General features: G+C 39.5%; 1 protein-coding gene across 1 annotated transcript in view; it reads right to left on the bottom strand.

Moving 5' to 3' along the window:
- Positions 1 to 5835: 5835 nt before the first annotated feature.
- The window catches only part of LOC126252765 (pre-rRNA-processing protein TSR1 homolog), an 84037-nt gene continuing 67353 nt past the window's right edge, over positions 5836 to 22519 (bottom strand). Inside the window, exons 10-12 of the mRNA XM_049953690.1 lie at positions 21381 to 21491; positions 9003 to 9210; positions 5836 to 6027 (exon numbers count right to left, since the gene is read on the bottom strand). Coding sequence (XP_049809647.1) covers positions 5855 to 6027; positions 9003 to 9210; positions 21381 to 21491 — 492 coding nt within the window. The 3' untranslated portion in view covers positions 5836 to 5854. The remainder of the gene's footprint in view (positions 6028 to 9002; positions 9211 to 21380; positions 21492 to 22519) is intronic.

The following is a 22519-nucleotide window of genomic DNA, read 5'->3' as shown; positions in this document are numbered from 1 at the left end:
TTGCATTCTCTACCTTTCCTGCTTGCAGTAGTGTCCTCACATTCCATTTTCCAATCCTTATCTTTCCTTCCTTCACTGTCCCTTTCTTCCTTTCATATATGTCTACTCTGAGTGTGTTTCCCTTCCAGAGATCCGAATGAGGGGAAGTTTTAACTCCAGAATCTTTCACATGGAGAGACATACCATGTACTGCTTGGGAATGTAATGTGGTAGTTTCCCGTTACTTTCCACATAGGCAGTAGGTTGCCCATCCTAAAATCAGCTGCTCACTATGAGTCAGACGCTGTCTGTAGCCAATACTCTGGGATACAGTTGCTACTTGTACTCTTTTGTACCCAAAGAGAAATTTTTGTACCCATAGAGAATCATATGAAGATTAGTTTTGTTCTCAACAGTGATGGGCATTACATGTATGGCATGAGAGAATACATTAGAACTGGAAACAAAAATCACATTTTCACTTTAAATGCATCTTTTTCAATGTAACAAAACGAGGTCAAAATAATAAATGCAAAAATAAATAAATAAAAATAGAAAATAAAAATAAAGAAAATAAAATAAAAAAAATTAACAAAGAATAACTCATGCACTTAATTTTTTTTCTTACACTTGGCGTTATTATTTCTTCAGAACTTTAAGAGGTTACTTTAAAGAAAGCTATGAGTGAAAAATGTATTGTGTTGCTGCAGTTAAAATACTGACTTATTTAAACAACTTCCTGCAAGATGATATTGGTGAGCGATAATCATTCTTGTGGTGCACTTATGAGCAATGAAAATTTACTTTCCTCACAATTAGATACGTTGTCTGCAGAATGAGGTATCATGCAGAAGCCGGTACCTCAAGACTGCACCACAAATAAAGACACTTACTGCCAAATGCAGCAATGGATCAGACACATCAAGTAGAGGTGCCCCCTAGGGCTTCCTTATGCTGCCACAGCCAGATGTCTGGTCGCAGTGCCACTCAACCCAATGATCAATTGTAATTATTATTTACGACAAAATTACCATTATAGTGCAAATCTGTCTCTGTGTGGATAGAACATTTATTCTGAACTTTAAATCCAGTTAAAGACTATTGTTCTCTGTTGTGAAACTATCATTCTGTAATGAAGTGCTAAATGTAATAAGTGTCAATGACAGCATCAGTTTCATGTCGCGTGTTTCCAAAGCTAAGTATTTACCATGTTCAAGTTTTAATAAACAACTAATAATTTGTGAACTAGATTTGCTACAAGACACCACATTAGATACTCCAGAACACTGTTCTACAGGAAATTGTCAAATGAAATTAAGTAAATGTTATGTGACTGATCAGTTTCTCTTCAAGACTTTAATGACATGAAATGCATAAATGGATAAACTGAACTGTTTAAGTTTGAAAATGCCCCCCCCCCCCCCCCCCAATTTAAATTCTCATCAATATGTACACACAGAAATTTTGAACCTTTTGCTTGATCACTATTCCTGCATCTACAATTTTACTCTACAAGCCATCTTATGGTGTGTGGCGAAAGGTTGTCTGATACCGCTATCTTTTTTCCCCCCTTTCTTGCTCCATTCGCAAATGATATGTAGGAATAATGATTGTTGGTAAACTTCTGAATGAGCTCTAGTCTCTCTGATTTTCTTATCGTAATCATTTTGCAACACACATGTGGGTGGGGGTGGGGGGGGGGGGGGGGGGTAATACCTTACCTGACTCTCGGAATTTCAGCAGTAATCTTCTCTCTGTTTCATAATGTCTCTATTGCAGGGTCTGCCTCTGGTGTTTATTGAGCATCTCCACAACATTCTCATGCCTACTAAATAAACTTGTTCTTAGTTGGTTCTTTTCAATTTATCCAGCTTGGTAAGAGTTCCAGACAAACCCACAATACTCAAGAGTCAGACAAATCAGTGTTTTGTAACCATTTCCTTCATAGATGAATTACATGTCCTAAAGATTCTCCTGAAGAATCTCAGTATGACATCTGCTTTTCCTACAACTTCTTTGGTCATTCCACTACAGATCACTCCAGATGGTTACATTTGTGTATTTTATGGTAGTTACTTTTACCTTTAACTCTGTCAATTTTGTTCCATTGAGGATGACGTGCTGAGTTCTATCTGCAATGAAGCCTGAACCCAATACAAATCTAGTTCAATACTCGATGTGTTTGTATTTTGTCCACTAAATGATAGCAGAAAACAGTATTGAAAGTCAAGGCATATGCCATTAACCTAGATGCTACAGAGTATGGCACTCTGTATCTCATGGACAAATGGAGCTGAGTTTCACAAGATTTCTGTCTGCAAACTCCATTTGGTTTTTATAGAGGAGATTTTTTATTTTCAAAAACTTTATGCATTAGCATAAAACATGTTTTGTAATTCTACAACAAACTGATATCAGGGATATAGGCCTACAATTGTGCGCATCTGTCTGATGACTCTTCTTGAAAATGGGTATGAGCTACACTTTTTTTCAAATTGCTGGATTCCCTCATTAGCTCTAGTGACCCACGATAAACTGTTGCTAGAAGTGGAGTAAGTTCTTTTGCATAATCTCACAGGTATCCCACCTGGCCAGATGCCATTCCAATGTTAACTGATTAGTCAATTTTCTATTCTGCTATCACATACCTCAATATCTCCCATTTAGGCATTCAAGCAACAACTGAAAGGAGCAATCTCATTATGATCTTCTGCAGTGAAACAGTTTTGAAAAATCAAATTCAGTATTTCGGCCTTCTCTTAGTCATCTTCCTTTTTAGTGCAAGTATGGCCACTGAGTGACTGTGCAGATGATTTTGATACACTTACTGACTTTTTATAACACAAAAACTACTACGACTTTTCAATCAAATCTATTGCCAAAATTTTACTTTGAATTCAGAGAATTCTTCTTGCATTAATCTCCTGCTCATTTTGCCTTTGTTCCGCTTTTCTCTGTCAACTAGGCTTTGACTTTGTTTATGTCCATGATGAAGTGTTCTTTGTTATCATAACAACTCTCTAAGAGTATTATAGAATTGTTGCGGGCCTTTTCCATCCCTCACAAAAGCGGCCAGATGTATTGCAGAATGCTGCTGAATTTTATCCATGTGTGTTCCACAACTTCGTCCTCAGATCTGAGTATTTGCTGTTGACTACTCTTATACTGTGTAGTCTGTATCCTGTCACTTTTGCTAATTAAAATATTTTCATGTCTTTCTTAATACTCCTTATGGCATCTGTAATTACTGATGATATCACAATTTGTCTGATACCATCTTCTACAGTACTGATTCAAAATGTTTTGTATTGTTAGTTACTGGGACGTTTAAGGCACTGGGCCCTCTGGTCAGTTTCTTAATTATCTACACGAAGTGCAGAGTTGAATGTACTGTATTTTTTCCCATTTAAGAGACTATTTGCATGACCAGTCAATAAATACAGCATAGTATTTACAATTTCCCTAGTGCTATATGTGTTTAGGGATTGATTAAAATACTTGTGTCACCTGCAAAACAAACCGGTGTCACTATATATGTATTAAATTAAATTGATAAACAAGAGAAACACATTCAATAATGAATATTGTGGAACTCTATTAATGGTTACCCCACGCCCACCCCCACCCTGACTGCAATCGTTGCATTATGCGGCAAAACTCCCTGCATTATTTTTGTTAAGTGCGATGCAAGACATTCATTAGCAACATGATTAAATCCAAAAAGAAACCTTCATTTTTTTAACGTTTTGCAATTTAGACAGTTTAGGGTACAGAAAATACAGTGATCTTACTGCTGAGCTCTTTGACTCTATGTATCTACAACATTTTAAGATATGATTATTAAAAATACATGCTATCTCTGAATGATCATTTACACTCCCGGAAATGGAAAAAAGAACACATTGACACCGGTGTGTCAGACCCACCATACTTGCTCCGGACACTGCGAGAGGGCTGTACAAGCAATGATCACACGCACGGCACAGCGGACACACCAGGAACCGCGGTGTTGGCCGTCGAATGGCGCTAGCTGCGCAGCATTTGTGCACCGCCGCCGTCAGTGTCAGCCAGTTTGCCGTGGCATACGGAGCTCCATTGCAGTCTTTAACACTGGTAGCATGCCGCGACAGCGTGGACGTGAACCGTATGTGCAGTTGACGGACTTGAGCGAGGGCGTATAGTGTGCATGCGGGAGGCCGGGTGGACGTACCGCCGAATTGCTCAACACGTGGGGCGTGAGGTCTCCACAGTACATCGATGTTGTCGCCAGTGGTCGGCGGAAGGTGCACGTGCCCGTCGACCTGGGACCGGACCGCAGCGACGCACGGATGCACGCCAAGACCGTAGGATCCTACGCAGTGCCGTAGGGGACCGCACCGCCACTTCCCAGCAAATTAGGGACACTGTTGCTCCTGGGGTATCGGCGAGGACCATTCGCAACCGTCTCCATGAAGCTGGGCTATGGTCCCGCTCACCGTTAGGCCGTCTTCCGCTCACGCCCCAACATCGTGCAGCCCGCCTCCAGTGGTGTCGCGACAGGCGTGAATGGAGGGACGAATGGAGACGTGTCGTCTTCAGCGATGAGAGTCGCTTCTGCCTTGGTGCCAATGATGGTCGTATGCGTGTTTGGCGCCGTGCAGGTGAGCGCCACAATCAGGACTGCATACGACCGAGGCACACAGGGCCAACACCCGGCATCATGGTGTGGGGAGCGATCTCCTACACTGGCCGTACACCACTGGTGATCGTCGAGGGGACACTGAATAGTGCACGGTACATCCAAACTGTCATCGAACCCATCGTTCTACCATTCCTAGACCGGCAAGGGAACTTGCTGTTCCAACAGGACAATGCACGTCCGCATGTATCCCGTGCCACCCAACGTGCTCTAGAAGGTGTAAGTCAACTACCCTGGCCAGCAAGATCTCCGGATCTGTCCCCCATTGAGCATGTTTGGGACTGGATGAAGCGTCGTCTCACGCGGTCTGCACGTCCAGCACGAACGCTGGTCCAACTGAGGCGCTAGGTGGAAATGGCATGCAAGCCGTTCCACACGACTACATCCAGCATCTCTACGATCGTCTCCATGGGAGAATAGCAGCCTGCATTGCTGCGAAAGGTGGATATACACTGTACTAGTGCCGACATTGTGCATGCTCTGTTGCCTGTGTCTATGTGCCTGTGGTTCTGTCAGTGTGATCATGTGATGTATCTGACCCCAGGAGTGTGTCAATAAAGTTTCCCCTTCCTGGGACAATGAATTCACGGTGTTCTTATTTCAATTTCCAGGAGTGTATAATCCTTTGATTCAAATCACAAAGTTACCTTCTTCTGTCATATATTTTTCTGTCTTTTGCTTCACTATGACTGTCATTTTGAAACATTTAATGAACTTGTGGCAAGTGGTTCACCTTCTGGAGCTATTACTCAGTCTCCTGTTATTACATTATCAACATACTCTTACATATGTCGTGGAACCACCAACATTATCAGTGCAGATCAAGCAATAGTGTATGCCTTCAGTTGACAACCAGACTTATCGGTAATAAGTTCCTTACATACACTCACAGTGGGCAATAACCTGCACTTCTTTCTTCATTCACATCTGCTATACAATGATGTTCTCTGTGCTTGTCAGGAACTCACTGTTAGTGTATCTACAACAAAGAACTGTATTTGTGTCAGTTTCAGCATAAGGTAGAGGTGATAAAAAATTCTGCTAAACTGGCAAAGCTGCCTGCCCATCAGGTGCTAAGACCGTGTCTCCGGAGATACACACAATACTGTCTCCTTTCAAAGAAAATGACCATACAAATGACAGCAATATTTTGCCAATAAATAAACATTTATACTCAAGACGGGTAATATAAAATCTTTAATCTACTTCATCCACAGACATTAAGTCTGAATAATTGTACATGGAATGCGGCACTCTCACACAAGGGTCATAAGTCCATTTTGGAAACACACGTTTATACAAATTCATGAGAACAGTGTCCTGTGATTTAAGCTGGCCATCGAAGACACACTTCATATGTCCGTGAGTACCTGGAAATAACAAAAAGCTCGATTATCAAATAATATCTATTGTTTATAATATTTATGAAGACAAAAAACACTTTAAATTTAATATTCTTCATCAGATACTAAATGGAGGTGGTACGCATGGAGGATATAGAAAAATTTAAGTATTTACTCTTTGCTTGTGGGCTCTAATTGACATTTTCCAGCTGAAGTATTGGGTGCATCAAACAATTTTATAAGCAAATAGGTTAAACAACATAATTTCTACATTATAATTTATCATTTTATAATACTGAGGCCCAGTTACAATAATTATCACTAAAATGTGTGGCTTTGGTCATCTAAAAGCAGCTGTGCACACAGCTCATGTCTCTTGTCATGGGATTTTGGGGTCTACCCTGCGAGAGGACGACCACATGTCCTCAACATTGTAATCATCAAGGGAATCAGACACAATATTGTGGTCAGCATGCATGCAGCACTCTCCCCGGCCCATGTGCCAGTCATCTTGACCACAAACACTTACATCCTGCCAGCAAATCACTGTGGCCTAGATCTCTGAGGAAATGGACATGTTCATGGCCAATTTCACACCAGTGGACGATCCCACTGACAATGACCATGTGAGGCTTGTGGCAGAATGTCTCACTGCTTTCCTCAGCCATCGCACAGAAGACAACGCAATAAAGCCCAATACCATTGAGGAAGTGCAGCTTCAACATCGCTGCTGTAATAGCAAGAAAGCATATGGACCAGCCATCACCACTAACCAACTGCTGAAACAACTAACAGCCGACCATCTGACTGCAGTCTTAAATCAGGTGCTGCTTCCCAGTGAATTTCCAACATGCTGGAAACACGCTGAGATAGTTGCACTTCCAAAGCCAGGCAAAGACACCAGCCTGGCAAGGAATTACTACACCATCAGCCTACTACCAACACTGTCGAAAATCTGTGAGCAGCTATACCTGATGCACCTGCTGGCTCACCTAGAAGCAGAAGCCGTACTCCCTGACGAGGAGTTTCGTTTTCATCGGCAATACTCATCGACAGACCAGCTGCTGTGCCTAACAGAGTAAGTGTTCACAGCAGTTGACCGACATGAGTATTTGATGATCTTCTGCTCAATGTTTCACGTGCCTTTGATTGATTGTGGCCTGAAGGTCTCCTGTACAAGCTACTCGTGCCGGGAATACCTGTCACACACATGAGTCTCCTCCAGAGTTATCTTGAAGGAAAGTCATTTCACGCACAAGCGGGCAGGGAATTTTCCATGGAGTGGTGAATACTTACAGGAGTATCTCAAGGGTTGGTCATCGGCTCAGCACTTTACTCCCTGTACACAAGCCGTGACTCTCTTACAACTTGGGCCGTGAAGTGGAGGCTGGCTTATGACGACGAGAAGAGTCAGGTGCTGATCACTGCTCGTTGGCACATCAGTCCAAACATGCCCACAGATTGGGTGAAGGGTGACCCCTGTACCATGAGGTGCTACAGCAAAGTAATTTGGCGTCACATTAGACAGGAAGCTAAAGTGGCGACAACATGTTGAGAACATCACAGGAAAAACACTGGGCAGAATGAGGTTGCTCTACCCAGTGCAAGCCCCACCACCATGCTGCCAGAACATGTCGGTCTCATGCTGTACAAAGTCACCATACGACCACTACTAGAATATGTGGCAGTTGTATGGAGCAATACAAGTGACAGCAACCACAAGAGACTTCGAACTTTCCAGAATAGAGCACTCCAGATGGCACTCTATCTTCCAAGGGACTTCCCCACTGAGAAGCTGCATCACATCACTGATATCAAGATGTTGAGAGACAGGAGCTACGATGTGGCAACCACCTCCTACAAAAGCACTGAGACATATGGGAGCTCAACGGCAAACCACACTGGCACACATCACCTTGACGGCCAGACATGCTGTGCAGATGATTCACCACAGCACAGCCGAATAAGTAACAGTTCCATGAAGCAGGAACAGTAAACACAATCAGTAGCTTCCACACTAACAAATAGCAACAACCAATAGGAACAAAAGCAAAAGGCTTTTATAAACCACAACGATTGCAAGAGGAAACAGCCTGACAGTTTCTTCCAACATAGTGAGAGAGAGAGAGAGAGAGAGAGAGAGAGATATGGTAATGTGTCATGCACATAATGAATTGTGCATGACTTAAGAGATCCGACTCTTCTTTCCCTCTTCCTCTTTTCTCTCCTCTGCACCCCTACATTTTTCCTATTCTGTTATCAGCTACAATGAAGAAAATTATATCCAGACATTATTTTACAAAGCTTGACACATTACCCGTAACGACTGTTTCACTAATTGGGAACCAACAGCTTTCAATGTCTGTTGACATTTCATATTTCTGAAAGATGCTGATCAACAAATATGATACTGACGTTTCTTGTTTTGGAAGAACAGAATGACAAAAGATTAAGGTTCAATGTCACGGGCAAAATATGATAATTAGTAACAGAACGCAAATGTGGATCACACTGATGGGCAGAAATGTGACCAGACTTTTTCAAAATGTAACATCCTGTCATTTCGCTTAAGCAATCTACGGATATCAATGAATCTTTGATGGTCAGATAGGTGGCGGGATTTTAACTTTGCTTCTCAAATACAAGTGCTGTGAGAAACAATGAACCCCTACCTCAGTGCTGAATTGAATTTTTATAAGGGAAAGGAATATTATACTAATGAATTTTTCAGAATGGAGACAAATAAGGAATGTGGTAACTATCTGGAAATGAACCCCCCCCCCCCCCCCCCTTTCCACATACACACAACAGTCACTGAAAGGATATGAAGAAAGAAAAGTTCTAAAGATGAAGCTTGAACAGCATTGAAATTCTGTAACTTTCTTATTTCACAGGTAGGTGTGACAGAATACAAGCATTTCAGTCCTAGTATATGTTTAATGTGCCACACTCACCTTAGACTAATATGTCATTTACAAATTATTTTTCGTTTTCAGACTTACCTAGAGGCTCTTTGATATGTCCTCGCCGTCCATATTTTGTATGAAGCTCAACAGGCTTAAACCAGTTTATATCTTCTCTGTTAAAAAACATATACCTCACAACTGCAGACCGCTTGTTCACCTTGATTGGATGTCCACTAAGGACAATTCTTTTCACAACAATCCTATCGGGATTTATGGACAACACACTACCAATTCCAACAAGCATCTGAAAAATAGAATTACACATACACTGAAACAAATAATCAGATACAAGTTTACTGTGTTTTCATATCCATATTTGTTAATGTGAGGGTGTACTTTTGCATAAGTATCTATGGAGCTAACTAACACTTGGTTCAGGAATCATAAAAGGAGGTTGTATACATAGAAGCAGCCTAGAGATACTGGAAAGTGTCAGATATATTATATAATGGTAAGACAGAGATTTAGGAACCAGGTTTTAAATTGTAAGACATTTCCAGGGGGCAGATGTGGACTCTGACCACAATCTATTGGTTATGAACTGTTGATTAAAACTGAAAAAAACTGCAAAAACGTGGGACTTTAAGGAGATGGGACCTGGATAAACTGAAAGTACCAGAGGTTGTAGAGAGTTTCAAGGAGAGCATTAGGGAACGATTGACAAGAATGGGGGAAAGAAATACAGTAGAAGAAGAATGGGTAGCTTCGAGAGATTAAATAGTGAAAGCAGCAGAGGATGAAGTATTTAAAAAGACGAGGGCTAATAGAAATCCTTGGGTAACCGAAGACATATTGAATTTAACTGATGAAAGGAGAAAATATAAAAATGCAGTAAATGAAGCAAGCAAAAAGGAATACAAATGTCTCAAAAATGAGATCAACAGGAAGTGCAAAATGGCTAAGCAGGGTTGTCTAGAGGACAAACGTAAGGATGTAGAAGCATATATCACTAGAGGTAAGATAGATACTGCCTACAGGAAAATTAAAGAGACCTTTGGAGAAAAAAGAACCACTTGAATGAATATCAAGAGCTCAGATGGAAACCCAGTCCTAAGCAAAGAAGGGAAAGCAGAAAGGTGGAAGGAGTATATAGAGGGTCTATACAAGGGCGATGTTCTTGAGGACAATATTATGGAAATGGAAGAGGAGGTAGAATAAGATGATATGGGAGGTATGATACTGCATGAAGAGTTTGACAGAGCACTGAAAGACCTGAGTCGAAACAAGGCCACGGGAGTAGACAACATTCCATTAGAACTACTGATAGCCTTGAGAGAGCTAGCCGTGACAAAACTCTACCATCTCGTGAGCAAGATGTACGAGACAGGCCAAATAACCTCAGATTTCAAGAAGAATATAATTCCAATCCCAAAGAAAGCAGGTGCTGACAGATATGAAAATTACCCAACTATCAGTTTAATAAGCCACGGCAGCAAAATACTAACATGAATTCTTTACAGACGAATAGAAAAACTGGTAGAAGCTGACCGCAGTGAAAATCAGTTTGGATTTCGTAGAAATGTTCGAACATGTGAGGCAATACTGACCCTACGACTTACCTTAGAGAATAGATTAAGGAAAGGCAAGCCTATGTTTCTAGCATTTGTAAACTTAGAGCAAGCTTTTGACAATGTTGATTGGAATACTCTCTTTCATATTCTTAAGGTGGCAGGGGTAAGAACAGGGAGCAAAAGGCTACTTACAATTTGTACAGAAACCAGATGGCAGTTATAAGAGTCGAGGGACATGAAAGGGAAGCAGTGGTTGGGAAGGGAGTGAGACAGGATTGTAGCCTATCCTCGATGTTATTCTATCTGTATACTGAGCAAGCAGTAAAGGAAACAAAAGAAATATTCCGAGTAGGTATTAAAATCCATGGAGAAGAAATAAAAACTTTGAGATTCGCCGATGACATTGTAATTCTGTCAGAGACAGCAAAGAACCTGGAAGAGCAGTAGAACGGAATGGACAGTGTCTTGAAAGGATGAAATAAGATGAACATCAACAAAAGCAAAACGAGGATAATGGAATGTAGTCAAATTAAGTCGGGCGATTCTGAGGGAATTAGATTAGGAAATGAGACACTTATAGTAGTAAATGAGTTTTGCTATTTGGGGAGCAAAATAATAACTGATGATGGTCGAAGTAGAGAGGATATAAAATGTAGACTGGCAATGAAAAGGAAAGCGTTTCTAAAGAAGAGAAATTTGTTAATATCGAGTATAGATTTAAGTGTCAGGAAGTCATTTCTGAAAGTACTTGTATGGAGTGTAGCCACGTATGGAAGTGAAACGTGGACGATAAATAGTTTAGACAAGAGAATAGAAGCTTTTGAAATGTGGTGCTACAGAAGAATGCTGAAGATTAGATGGGTAGATCACATAACTAATGAGGAGGTATTGAACAAAATTGGGGAGAAGAGAAATTTGTGGCACAACTTGACTAGAAGAAGGGATCGTTGGTACGACATATTCTGAGGCATCAAGGGATCACCAATTTAGTACTGGAGGGCAGAGTGGAGGGTAAAAATCGTAGAGGGAGACCAAGAGATGAATACACTGAACAGATTCTGAAGGATGTAGGTTTCAGTAGGTACTGGGAGATGAAGAAGCTCGCACAGGATAGAGTAGCATGGGGAGCTGCATCAAACCAGTCTCTGGACTGAAGACCACAACAACAACAACCTATGGAGACCGATTTTAATTTATTACACATTATACTCAAATTTCAAGTATAAAGCAATGGAAACAAAAGAAACTTATTTTCAATAGTATAACACACATTTAAATAAAACAATGAAAAGAACAATGCTATTCATATCAGTACAAGTACATAATATTAACATCCCATCTAAGAAAAGAAACAAGAACAATAAAACACCGCATCTAAGAATAGAAACAAGAACAATCTCCATGGATTGAGCATTGTAAGTAGACTTCATTTTAGGACATCGCTTCAGAAACTGGCCGATATGTATATAAGGCTAGGAAGCATTGAATGGGAAAGAAATACTTTAAAAATTAGTGATATTGAGGCCAGTTGATACGAACTGCTTTGAGGATGGCTGTGTGTTCACGGAATAAATCAGCATTTGTAAATATGTTCGCCACATACCACAAAACTGGATGAGGAGAGGGGAAGGTGAAATGCTGGAAGTTGGAATCTGATCCACTTGTTATGTTTTCGGCACTCAAGAATAACTAACATTTTCACTCTTTCATTCTATATCTAATGCAGATGCATTCGTAATAGGTAATGTGTACACGAGCGTAAAATTGATATTTGCATTAAGTATCATTTAAACTTATAGTTATTTGTTTATATTTGTCTACCTGATTACAATGATGCACTTGATTTTACTAGCAGCCTGAGTTATTAAAAATTACAGCTAACCGAAGTTACGACAATGTCATACAACGGCAAAATACTGTGAGCAAAAAAACCATACAGGACGTATTGTTACCAATCATTCAAAAGCCAACATTCCTGGCTTTCCAAGAACATATTTGGATTTATCTGAAATCAATTAACTTATGCAATAATTGACATAAAGAAATCAGGATCCTCAAAATTTTAAACACCTATTTTGCTTAAATAAGTGTAGTATTGGCACTATAACTTTGCTGATGCATTTTTTTCTGAATCAGACAATACCTCTTACTAATTAATTCAGTAATTAAGATTTGAAATAATTTAGGCTCATACAATACTTATTTAGAAATGGATGCCAACTAAACAGGGGATTTCAGATGACACGAAATAATAATGTTCCATGTGGTTTTGTGAATTACTTACCTGAAACATTTTTCATAAACCAAATGTGCAATATAGTAAAATCTAAACTAGCCAAATTTCAAAGCATTAAGTATTTTCACAAATCACATGTTCTTACACTTGTCTTTACATAGCCACCCTTCGCCAAAATTGGCAGTCTGCACCTGGAGGTCATACCAATAATACATTATGTCAGTTCATGAAAAAGTCGGCGAATGGCCAGCACACTGATAACATCATTATGTCGTTCCATGTAAAACTCTGCTGCCACTATTTTTATGTGCAACAGATATGTTGTCTAATGTAATGTGTCTGCAATTGTGAAGTATCTTTGCTCTGTAACACCTTGTGTGAAACAGTGAATGCAATTTCAGAGTGCATATATCACATCACTATTAACTGGACAGTATTATTAATGCTAATGATCTTACTACAAATTATTTGTGTGCACTGTTACTTTCAAGTGCCCATCTCTGTACATTATGCCATTGTGAACTTTAACCAATACTGTGATACTGTTTAATGATTGCGTGATTCCTCTTCTGCATGTATATGCAAAGGAAGAGATATGTGTCCCTTTACCTGTATAAATTGTGTATTGTAAAGCTGGAACTGGCCATCAACTATGGCATAGTGGCAAATAAAATACAATGAACCACCTTTAAAAGTTATTTTTGGCCAATTTACATTTCTTGGCGTTCTCCCTAAAAACATCCATTTCCAGGATTTTTTTAATTTTTTTTTTTTTTTTTTTTTGTTCAGTACAGGATGATATGAAAATTCAAGTTTCATCAAAGTTGGGCACAACATCAAACAATAGGTAAGCATTCTGTCAGAGAGATGCCACAGCATGTGTCACAGTAATGTTAACACTCCCAGATTCTTTCACTCTGTTGTAATCTGTCCACAGTTATGACACGTCAGAACTCAAACCTGGTCACTGTTATGTAGTTATCTATTAGTGAACCAATTATCAACTTAGAGAAATGTGGCATAAATTTTACTTATAAAAATGAATTCCTAAGTCATGGATCTAGATGAGGAAAACAGATCATGAAGCCAGAACAGATGAAGTGCTGAATGTTCATTTACTCCAGCATATGTACTCTAAGTGAACCAATGGAAAATGTTGGCGGTACAGGTTACACCCCCAATCTCCTTGCATGTCTGCCTCTCCATGATGAAAGGCACTGCTGACTGAAATGAGAATAGATGTTTATTTTGCCCTCAGATGACTGATCAAGTATTCAGCAGCAAACAAACCAGATACGTGGAGAATGTTGTTGAAGAGAGAAAAAAATGGTTCAAATGGCTCTGAGCACTATGGGACTTAACATCTGTGGTCATCAGTCCCCTAGAACTTAGAACTACTTAAACCTAACTAACCTAAGGACATCACACACATCCATGCCCGAGGCAGGATTCGAACCTGCGACCGTAGCAGTTGCGCGGCTCCGGACTGAGCGCCTAGAACCGTGAGACCACCGCGGCCGGCGTTGAAGAGAGAGATGGTGTCAATGGTGACTAGCAAGCCATGTGCTGGGCTTCAGACAGGACAAGGACTAAATGAGCCACAAAATGGTTTGTGTACCTCACACACAGATGAAACTTTTGAGCAACTGGATGCAGATAATAATCAAGCAAAATAGAGAATATTCAGTGGGTGCTTAGAAGAAACCAACAACTGCATACTTACGATTGTTAAGGTTATGGATACTTAAACTATGATAACAATCTGGAGTATTTTGTCTACTTTTATTGTGATAGTTATGCTCTATGTACATTACCAGAAACATTGCAGTCATTATCAGTGCAGCAATTGTAACACATGAGTGTGAAAAATGGCAATTATTTTAGAAACAGCTTCTCTTGGTCTTTTAGAATATTATAAGTTGACTTTGGTTCCTAGAGTACTGAAATCTGAAACCTAACACTACATAATGAAGGAATTATCCGAATGGGATGGGAGCTGGTAGACGTGAAATGATTACAACTCCACAAAAACTGGATGATTTATTCAAGAGAAAGAGCTCACAAATTCGGCAAGTCAATAACACACTGGTCAACGTCTGGCCCTTATGCAAGCAGTTATTCATCTTAGCATCAGTTGATAAAGTTTTTGGGTATCCTCCTGATGGATACCATGCCAAATTCTGTCCAATTGGCACATCTGGGCATCAAAATCCCGAGCTTGTTGGAGGGCCCTGCCCATAATGTTCCAAATGTTCTCAGTTGTGGAGCACTCTGGTGACCTTGGTGGTCAAACTAGGCTTTGGCAACCATTAAGACAAGCAGCACAAACTCTCATTGTGTGCAGACAGGCATTACCTTGCTGAAATGTAAGCTCAGAACGGCTTGTCATGACAATCAATAAAATGGGGAGTGGAATATTGTTGATGCAATGCTGTGCTGTAAACGAGTCGCAGATGACAACCAACGGGATCCCACTATGAAAAGAAATGCCACCCCAGACTTCTCATTGTCAGGTCATATGGTGGGCAGCTGTCAGGTTTGTACCCCAAAGCTATCTTTAGTGTCTCCAGACACATCTTTGCTGGTCACTGGGGACCAATTTGAAGCAGAACTCATCACTGAAGACAATTCCTCTCCAGCCAATGATATTCCCAGCTGAAGATATGCCTGGAGATGCCCCAGACAGTGGTGGGGCATGTATCTGACTGCTGCTCACTGTACAACCTGACAACCAGGAGTGATGGTCTAGGATGCCATTTCATTCCATTTCACAGCATCACCCCTTTTGCTGTCATTCATACCACCCTTGCAGCACAGCAGTATATCGACAATATTCTATTCCCCATTTTGTTGTCTTTTTATATTTCAGCAAGACAATGCCCACCTGAACATAACGAGTTTCTACTGTTTGTCTTCATGCCAAACCCTACCTTGGCCATAATGGTCATCAGATCTCTTCCCAATTGAGAACATTTGGAGTGTTATGGGCAGCAAACTCCAACTATCTCAGGATTTTTATGATCTAATGCACTAGTTGGACAGAATTTGGCATGGTATCTCTCAGGAGAACACCCAACAAATCTATCAATTAATGCCCAGTCAAATAACTGCTTACATAAGGACCAGAGGTGGACCAACACATTATGGACTTCATCAATTTTTGAAGCTCTTTCTCTTGAATAAATCATCCCATTTTTCGGAAAGTGTACTCGTTTGTCTGTCTGTTACATATACATCATATCTCCCAATTTCCATCCAACTTGGATAACTCCTTCGTAGTGCATCATTTTTATATCTTCGGGTGTACATTTCTATAATAAAAAAAATTATTAAAATAAAAGTGTGAAATTTCAAGGTCTAAAATTATTAAACTGGTATTCAACATAAAAATCAAGATTAAGAACATTGTGTCCAGAGCTTTGGTACCTTCATGTGAAATGCAAGACGTATGGAATCATCTATCATAAAAAAGATCAACATTTTTCACTATACAATAGTTAATGAGTCTGTAACTGTGGGTGATACAATTCCTAACATCATACGTGGCATATTACCACAGGAAGTTTCAGTTATCAACAAATGGGCTCCAAAAATCTAAAGCATGATATAGTTCACTGAAGTTCAGTAACCCCCAACAAAACAATTATGATTAATGATACAATACTTAATTTCAAGTTGAAAAAATATGTTCATACAGTGCGAACCTGAACTCCATCAACAGAACCTGAACTCCATCAACCAAATTTCGGAGGTTGTTGAGGGATATTTTCTGACTCTTTTAGTATAACGGAGCTGTGGCCTCCAGGTATTGCTCAGAAAACATCTGCCCAACAGGCCAAATGTCAACAGTATATGGTGTGTTTCTTATCTAGAAACAAACTTCTACCTTTTACTCACAGCATTTGCTATTGATGTATTTGGAGCCTATACCAAAAAATACATATGAGTTACTCAAACCATTGTTTCCCATTCGTGATAGATGGCACTATAATCGACAAATATCAAGTGTGCTTGTTTTTGTAATTACAAACCGAACATTTGATTCTACATTTCATTTATGTTGTAAATGTAAACCTTTGTGTTCTAATAGTTGATTTTTATGTTTGAAATTTACTTTAGTGTTGCAAATTTGACTGTACAATCCAGTATGGTGAGTCATTTTAATGTCTGTTTCGAAACACAGTTTAGTGTGATCCAGGAAAAATGACGTGGATATAATAGTTTTCTGTTCCCATAATGATGCATGATACTGATGATTCCCCTTGTCTTTCACCATATGGATGTTTGATTTTGTTGAGTCAATTTACATTGCTGTTCCTGGTCACACTAAATGTAATTTCTAACCAATCTCTGAAACAGCTAACCGTACTGTATAATCAAATTTGCAGCACTGAAGTAAATTTCAAACATAAACATTAACCATTAGAACACAAAGTTTATGTCTGCATTGTAAATGAAATGTAGAATAAAATGTGTCTGTTTGTAATAGTAAAAATTGGCACACTCGATATTTGTTGATTACTATGTGATCTACCACGAATGGGAAACAATGTTTTGAGTAAACTGTATATATTTTCTGATGTAGAATTCGAATATGCTATAAAAATAGGCAACACACCTGGCCCTGCCCACGAAGGAGGGGTATTAGGAGGTGGACAGTTGTAGCACATACAGATGTCCTCTTTACTAACACTGTTGTTGTTGTTGTTGTGGTCTTCAGTCCTGAGACTGGTTTGATGCAGCTCTCCATGCTACTCTATCCTGTGCAAGCTTCTTCATCTCCCAGTACCTACTGCAACCTACATCCTTCTGAATCTGCTTAGTGTATGCATCTCTTGGTCTCCCTCTACGATTTTTACCCTCCACGCTGCCCTCCAATACTAAATTGGTGATCCCTTGATGCCTCAGAACATGTCCTACCAACTGATCCCTTCTTCTGGTCAAGTTGTGCCACAAACTCCTCTTCTCCCCAATCCTGTTCAGTACCTCCTCATTAGTTATGTGATCTACCCATCTAATCTTCAGCATTCTTCTGTAGCACCACATTTCGAAAGCTTCTATTCTCTTCTTGTCCAAACTATTTATCGTCCATGTTTCACTTCCATACATGGCTACACTCCATACAAATACTTTCAGAAAAGACTTCCTGACACTTAAATCTATACTCGATGTTAACAAATCTCTCCTCTTCAGAAACGCCTTCCTTGCCATTGCCAGTCTACATTTTATATCCTCTCTACTTCGACCATCATCAGTTATTTTGCTCCCCAAATAGCAAAACTCCTTTACTACTTTAAGTGTCTCATTTCCTAATCTAATACCCTCAACATCACCCGACTTAATTTGACTACATTCCATTATCCTCGTTTTGCTTTTGTTGATGTTCATCTTATATCCTCCCTTCAAGACACCATCCATTCCATTCAACTGCTCTTCCAAGTCCTTTGCTGTCTCTGACAGAATTACAATGTCATCGGCGAACCTCAAAGTTTTTATTTCTTCTCCATGGATTTTAATACCTACTCCGAATTTTTCTTTTGTTTCCTTTACTGCTTGCTCAATATACAGATTGAATAACATCGGGGAGAGGCTACAACCCTGTCTTACTCCCTTTCCAACCACTGCTTCCCTTTCATGTCCCTCGACTCTTATAACTGCCATCTGGTTTCTGTACAAATTGTAAATAGCCTTTCGCTCCCTGTATTTTACCCCTGCCACCTTTAGAATTTGAAAGAGAGTATTCCAGTCAACATTGTCAAAAGCTTTCTCTAAGTCTACAAATGCTAGAAACGTAGGTTTGCCTTTCCTTAATCTTTCTTCTAAGATAAGTCGTAAGGTCAGTATTGCCTCACGTGTCCCAGTATTTCTACGGAATCCAAACTGATCTTCCCCGAGGTCGGCTTCTACTAGTTTTTCCATTCGTCTGTAAAGAATTCGTGTTAGTATTTTGCAGCTGTGACTTATTAAACTGATAGTTCGGTAATTCTCACATCTGTCAACACCTGCTTTCTTTGGGATTGGAATTATTATATTCTTCTTGAAGTCTGAGGGTATTTCGCCTGTTTCATACATCTTGCTCACCAGATGGTAGAGTTTTGTCAGGACTGGCTCTCCCAAGGCCGTCAGTAGTTCCAATGGAATGTTGTCTACTCCGGGGGCCTTGTTTCGACTCAGGTCTTTCAGTGCTCTGTCAAACTCTTCATGCAGTATCGTATCTCCCATTTCATCTTCATCTACATCCTCTTCCATTTCCATAATATTGTCCTAACACTAACTTTTCATTTATAAATTTTTTTGTATGATGCATCGTTTTTGAGATATTTAGTTGTCTCAAGTTAAAACAAACACTAAAGTGTTACACTGTTGTTTCTTTCTTATAATTTCAATGTTGTTCTTTGTTACAAGGCATGAAAATTCAAAACTGTTGAGAGACCAATGTTGTTGTTATGCTCTTTAGTACGAAGAATGGTTTGATGCAGCTCTCCATGCTACTCTATCCTGTGGAGGCCTCATCATCTCTGAGTAATTTACTGCAACTTACAACCTTCTGAATCTGCTTACCGTATTCATCTCTCGGTCTCCCTCTATGATTTTTACCCTCCATACTTTCCTCCAGTACTAAATTGGTGATCCCTCCATGTCTCAGAAGGTGTCCTACCTAGCAATCCCTTCTTCTAGTCAGGCTGTGTAACAAAGTTCTTTTCTCCCAATTCTATTCAGTAGCTTCTCATCAGATGGGTAGATCAGGTAACTAATCTCCGGTATTATTCTGTAGCACCACGTTTCAAAAGCTTCTAATCTCTTCTTTCCTAAATTGTTTATCATCCATGTTTCACTTCCATACATGGCTACCTTCAGAAAAGACTTCCTGACACCTAAATCTATACTTGATGTTAATAAATTTCTCTTCTTAGAAATGCTTTTCTTGAAATTGCCATATCCTCTCTACTTCATCCACCATCAATCACTTTGCTCCCCAAATAGCAAAACTCATTTCCTAATATAACTCCCTGAGCATCACCTGATTAATTCAACTTCATTCCATTATCCTCATTTTTGCTTTTGTTGATGTTCATCTCATATCCTCCTTTCAAGACACTGTGCATTCCGTTCAACTGCTCTTCCAAGTCCTTTGCTGTCTCTGACAGAATTACAATGTCACTGGCAGACCTTGATGTTTTTACTTCTTCTCCCTGGATTTTAATTCCTACTCCTAATTTTTCTTTTGTTTCTTTTACTGCTTGCTCAGTATACAGATTGAATAACATCCAGGACAACCTACAAGCGTATTTCACTCCCTTCTCAACCACTGCTTCCCTTACATGCCTCTCGGCTCTTACGACTGCCAACTGGTTTCTGCATGAACTGTAAACAGCCTTTCATTCCCTGTATTTTACCCCTGCCACCTGCAGAATTTGAATGAAAGTATCCCAGTCAACATTGTCAAAAGCTTTCTCCAAGTCTACAAATGCTCTAAAAGTAAGTTTGCCTTTCCTTAATGTATCTTCTAAGATAAGTTATAGGTCAGTATTGCCTCTCATGTTCCTACTTTTCTCCAGAATGCAAACTGATCTTCACCAATGCCTGCTTCCACCAGTTTTTCCATTCTTCTGTAAATAATTCATGTCAGTATTTTGCAACTGTCCCTTATTTAATTGAAAGTTTGGTAATTTTCACATCTGTCAGCACCAGCTTTCTTTGGTATTGGAATTATTATACTCTTCTTGAACTCTGAGGGTATTTCACCATCTCATACATCTTTCTCACCAGATGGAAGACTTTTGTCATGGCTAGCTCTCCTAAGGCGATCAGTAGTTCTAACGAATGTTGTCTACTCCTGGGGCCTTGTTTCAACTTAGATCTTCCAGTGCTTTGTCAAACTCCTCACACAGTATCATACCTCCCCATCTCCATCGACGTCCTCTTCCATTTCCATAAAGTTGCCCCCAAGTACATCTCTCTTGTATAGACCCTCTATATACTCCTTCAACATTTTTGCTTTCCCTTCTTTGTTTAGGACTGTAATTTTCTTTTTTTCCAAATGTCTCTTTAATTTTCCCGTAGGCAGTGTCTATCTTACCACTAGTTATATATGCTTCTAAATCCTTATATTTGTTCTCTAGCCATTCCTGCTTAGCCATTTTGCACTTCCTGTCAATCTCATTTTTTAGACATTTGTATTTCCTTTCGCCTGCATTATTTGCTGCATTTTTATATTTTCTCCTTTTATCAATTAAATTCGATATCTCCTGTGTTACCCAAGGATTTCTACTAGCTCTTGTCTGCTTACCTGGTGATCCTCTGCTGACTTCACTATTTCATCTGTCAAAGCTACCCATTCTTCTTCTACTGTATTCCTTTCCCCTGTCCTTGTCAATTGTCCCCTAACACTTCCTCTGAAACACTCTACAACCTTTGGTTCGTTCAGTTTCTAGAGGTCCCACCTACTTAATTCCCACCTTTTTGCAGTTTCTTCAGTTTTAATTTACAGTTCATAAACAATTAATTGTGGTCACAGTCCACATCCGCTCCTGGAAATGTAGTACAATTTCCGCCAATATCCGAACAAAATTTAATAAGTAGTTTAATTCAAAGTAAAATGTGACACATTTTCTTAAACTTTATGATAGCATGCAAGGTACCTTCCACAGTTACTTATATACTTACTTGAGTTCCCTGTTTTGTTTCCTTAAAAGCAAGTACAGGACATGGCGGAAATATGATGGGTGCGTACATACTCGCAACCACAGTTGTATCTGGTTGGAAGAAGCGCTCATACTGGAACACGACAGAATATTACAAATATATGTGAATTTTAATGTATTTATTTTATGTGTAATGATGAGAGCCATAATGTCTTCTCTTGCATTTAATCAGACATCTTTCATAATAATCTCTATGCTTAAAAGTACTACACAGCACACAAGACTATAAACTATCTGATAAGTGAGCAGTAAATGTTCAGCTCTGGGGAAGAGAACATGAGGGATATCCAGTACAAATTCAGATGTATTGTACGGCATGTGTTGGAGGGACTGGTGCCACAGAAGACACTGACTGGGAAGAACCCATCAAGGTTCAATAACAATATTAGGATGCTACTGCGCTACGAAAGCAGAGAGAGAGCTGGCAAATAAAAGTTGAACAGAGTAAACACAAATGTAAGGACAATTATGTGAGATTTCTGCAATGATTGCAACAACAAGATCTTACTTGCTCAGTTGTCAAAAACCCCTGAAAAGATTTGGTTCTACGAAAACACAGCAAAGGGAACAATATCACTTATCAAAATGCTTACTGATGGTGCTGAAATGGAAGATGATAAAATGAAGAGTGGAATATTAAATTCTGTCTTCTAAAACTATTTTAATAATTAACTGCACACTGCATTTCTTACATTCGACTATTGAAAAAAGGCAAAAATTACAGTACAGAAACAAGTGAGGAGGTTGTGGCTTCTATTGTGTCTCTCTCCTAAGAGTAATCAACTGTCCTCCAGTGTTTTGGTGGACACTGATAATTTCAGTTTTGCAATGAGTACATGGAGCCAGCCCAAACAAATACAGTTTATTACACATTTCATGCAACTCCCAGTGCCAAGGAAAAATGTCAATTTGTTTCTCACTACAAACACAATGTTTTCTGAAGTAGCATCTCATTGGCCCATTCAACAGAACGACTCCAAAATAGTCTAGTTGAGCAGAATCTGTTTAGGGTGACTCCACCTACAAAATACAAAAACAAAACAGTAAAACACTGACATAAATTTCTTATAATATTATGGAACATCCATTGTGCTTGTATAC

This window comes from Schistocerca nitens, chromosome 4 (genome assembly GCF_023898315.1).
Source record: "Schistocerca nitens isolate TAMUIC-IGC-003100 chromosome 4, iqSchNite1.1, whole genome shotgun sequence".
In the NCBI taxonomy this organism is placed as follows: Eukaryota; Metazoa; Arthropoda; class Insecta; order Orthoptera; family Acrididae; genus Schistocerca; species Schistocerca nitens.
Note: the sequence above shows the minus strand (reverse complement) of the source record. Positions and strands in the feature narration are given on the sequence as shown.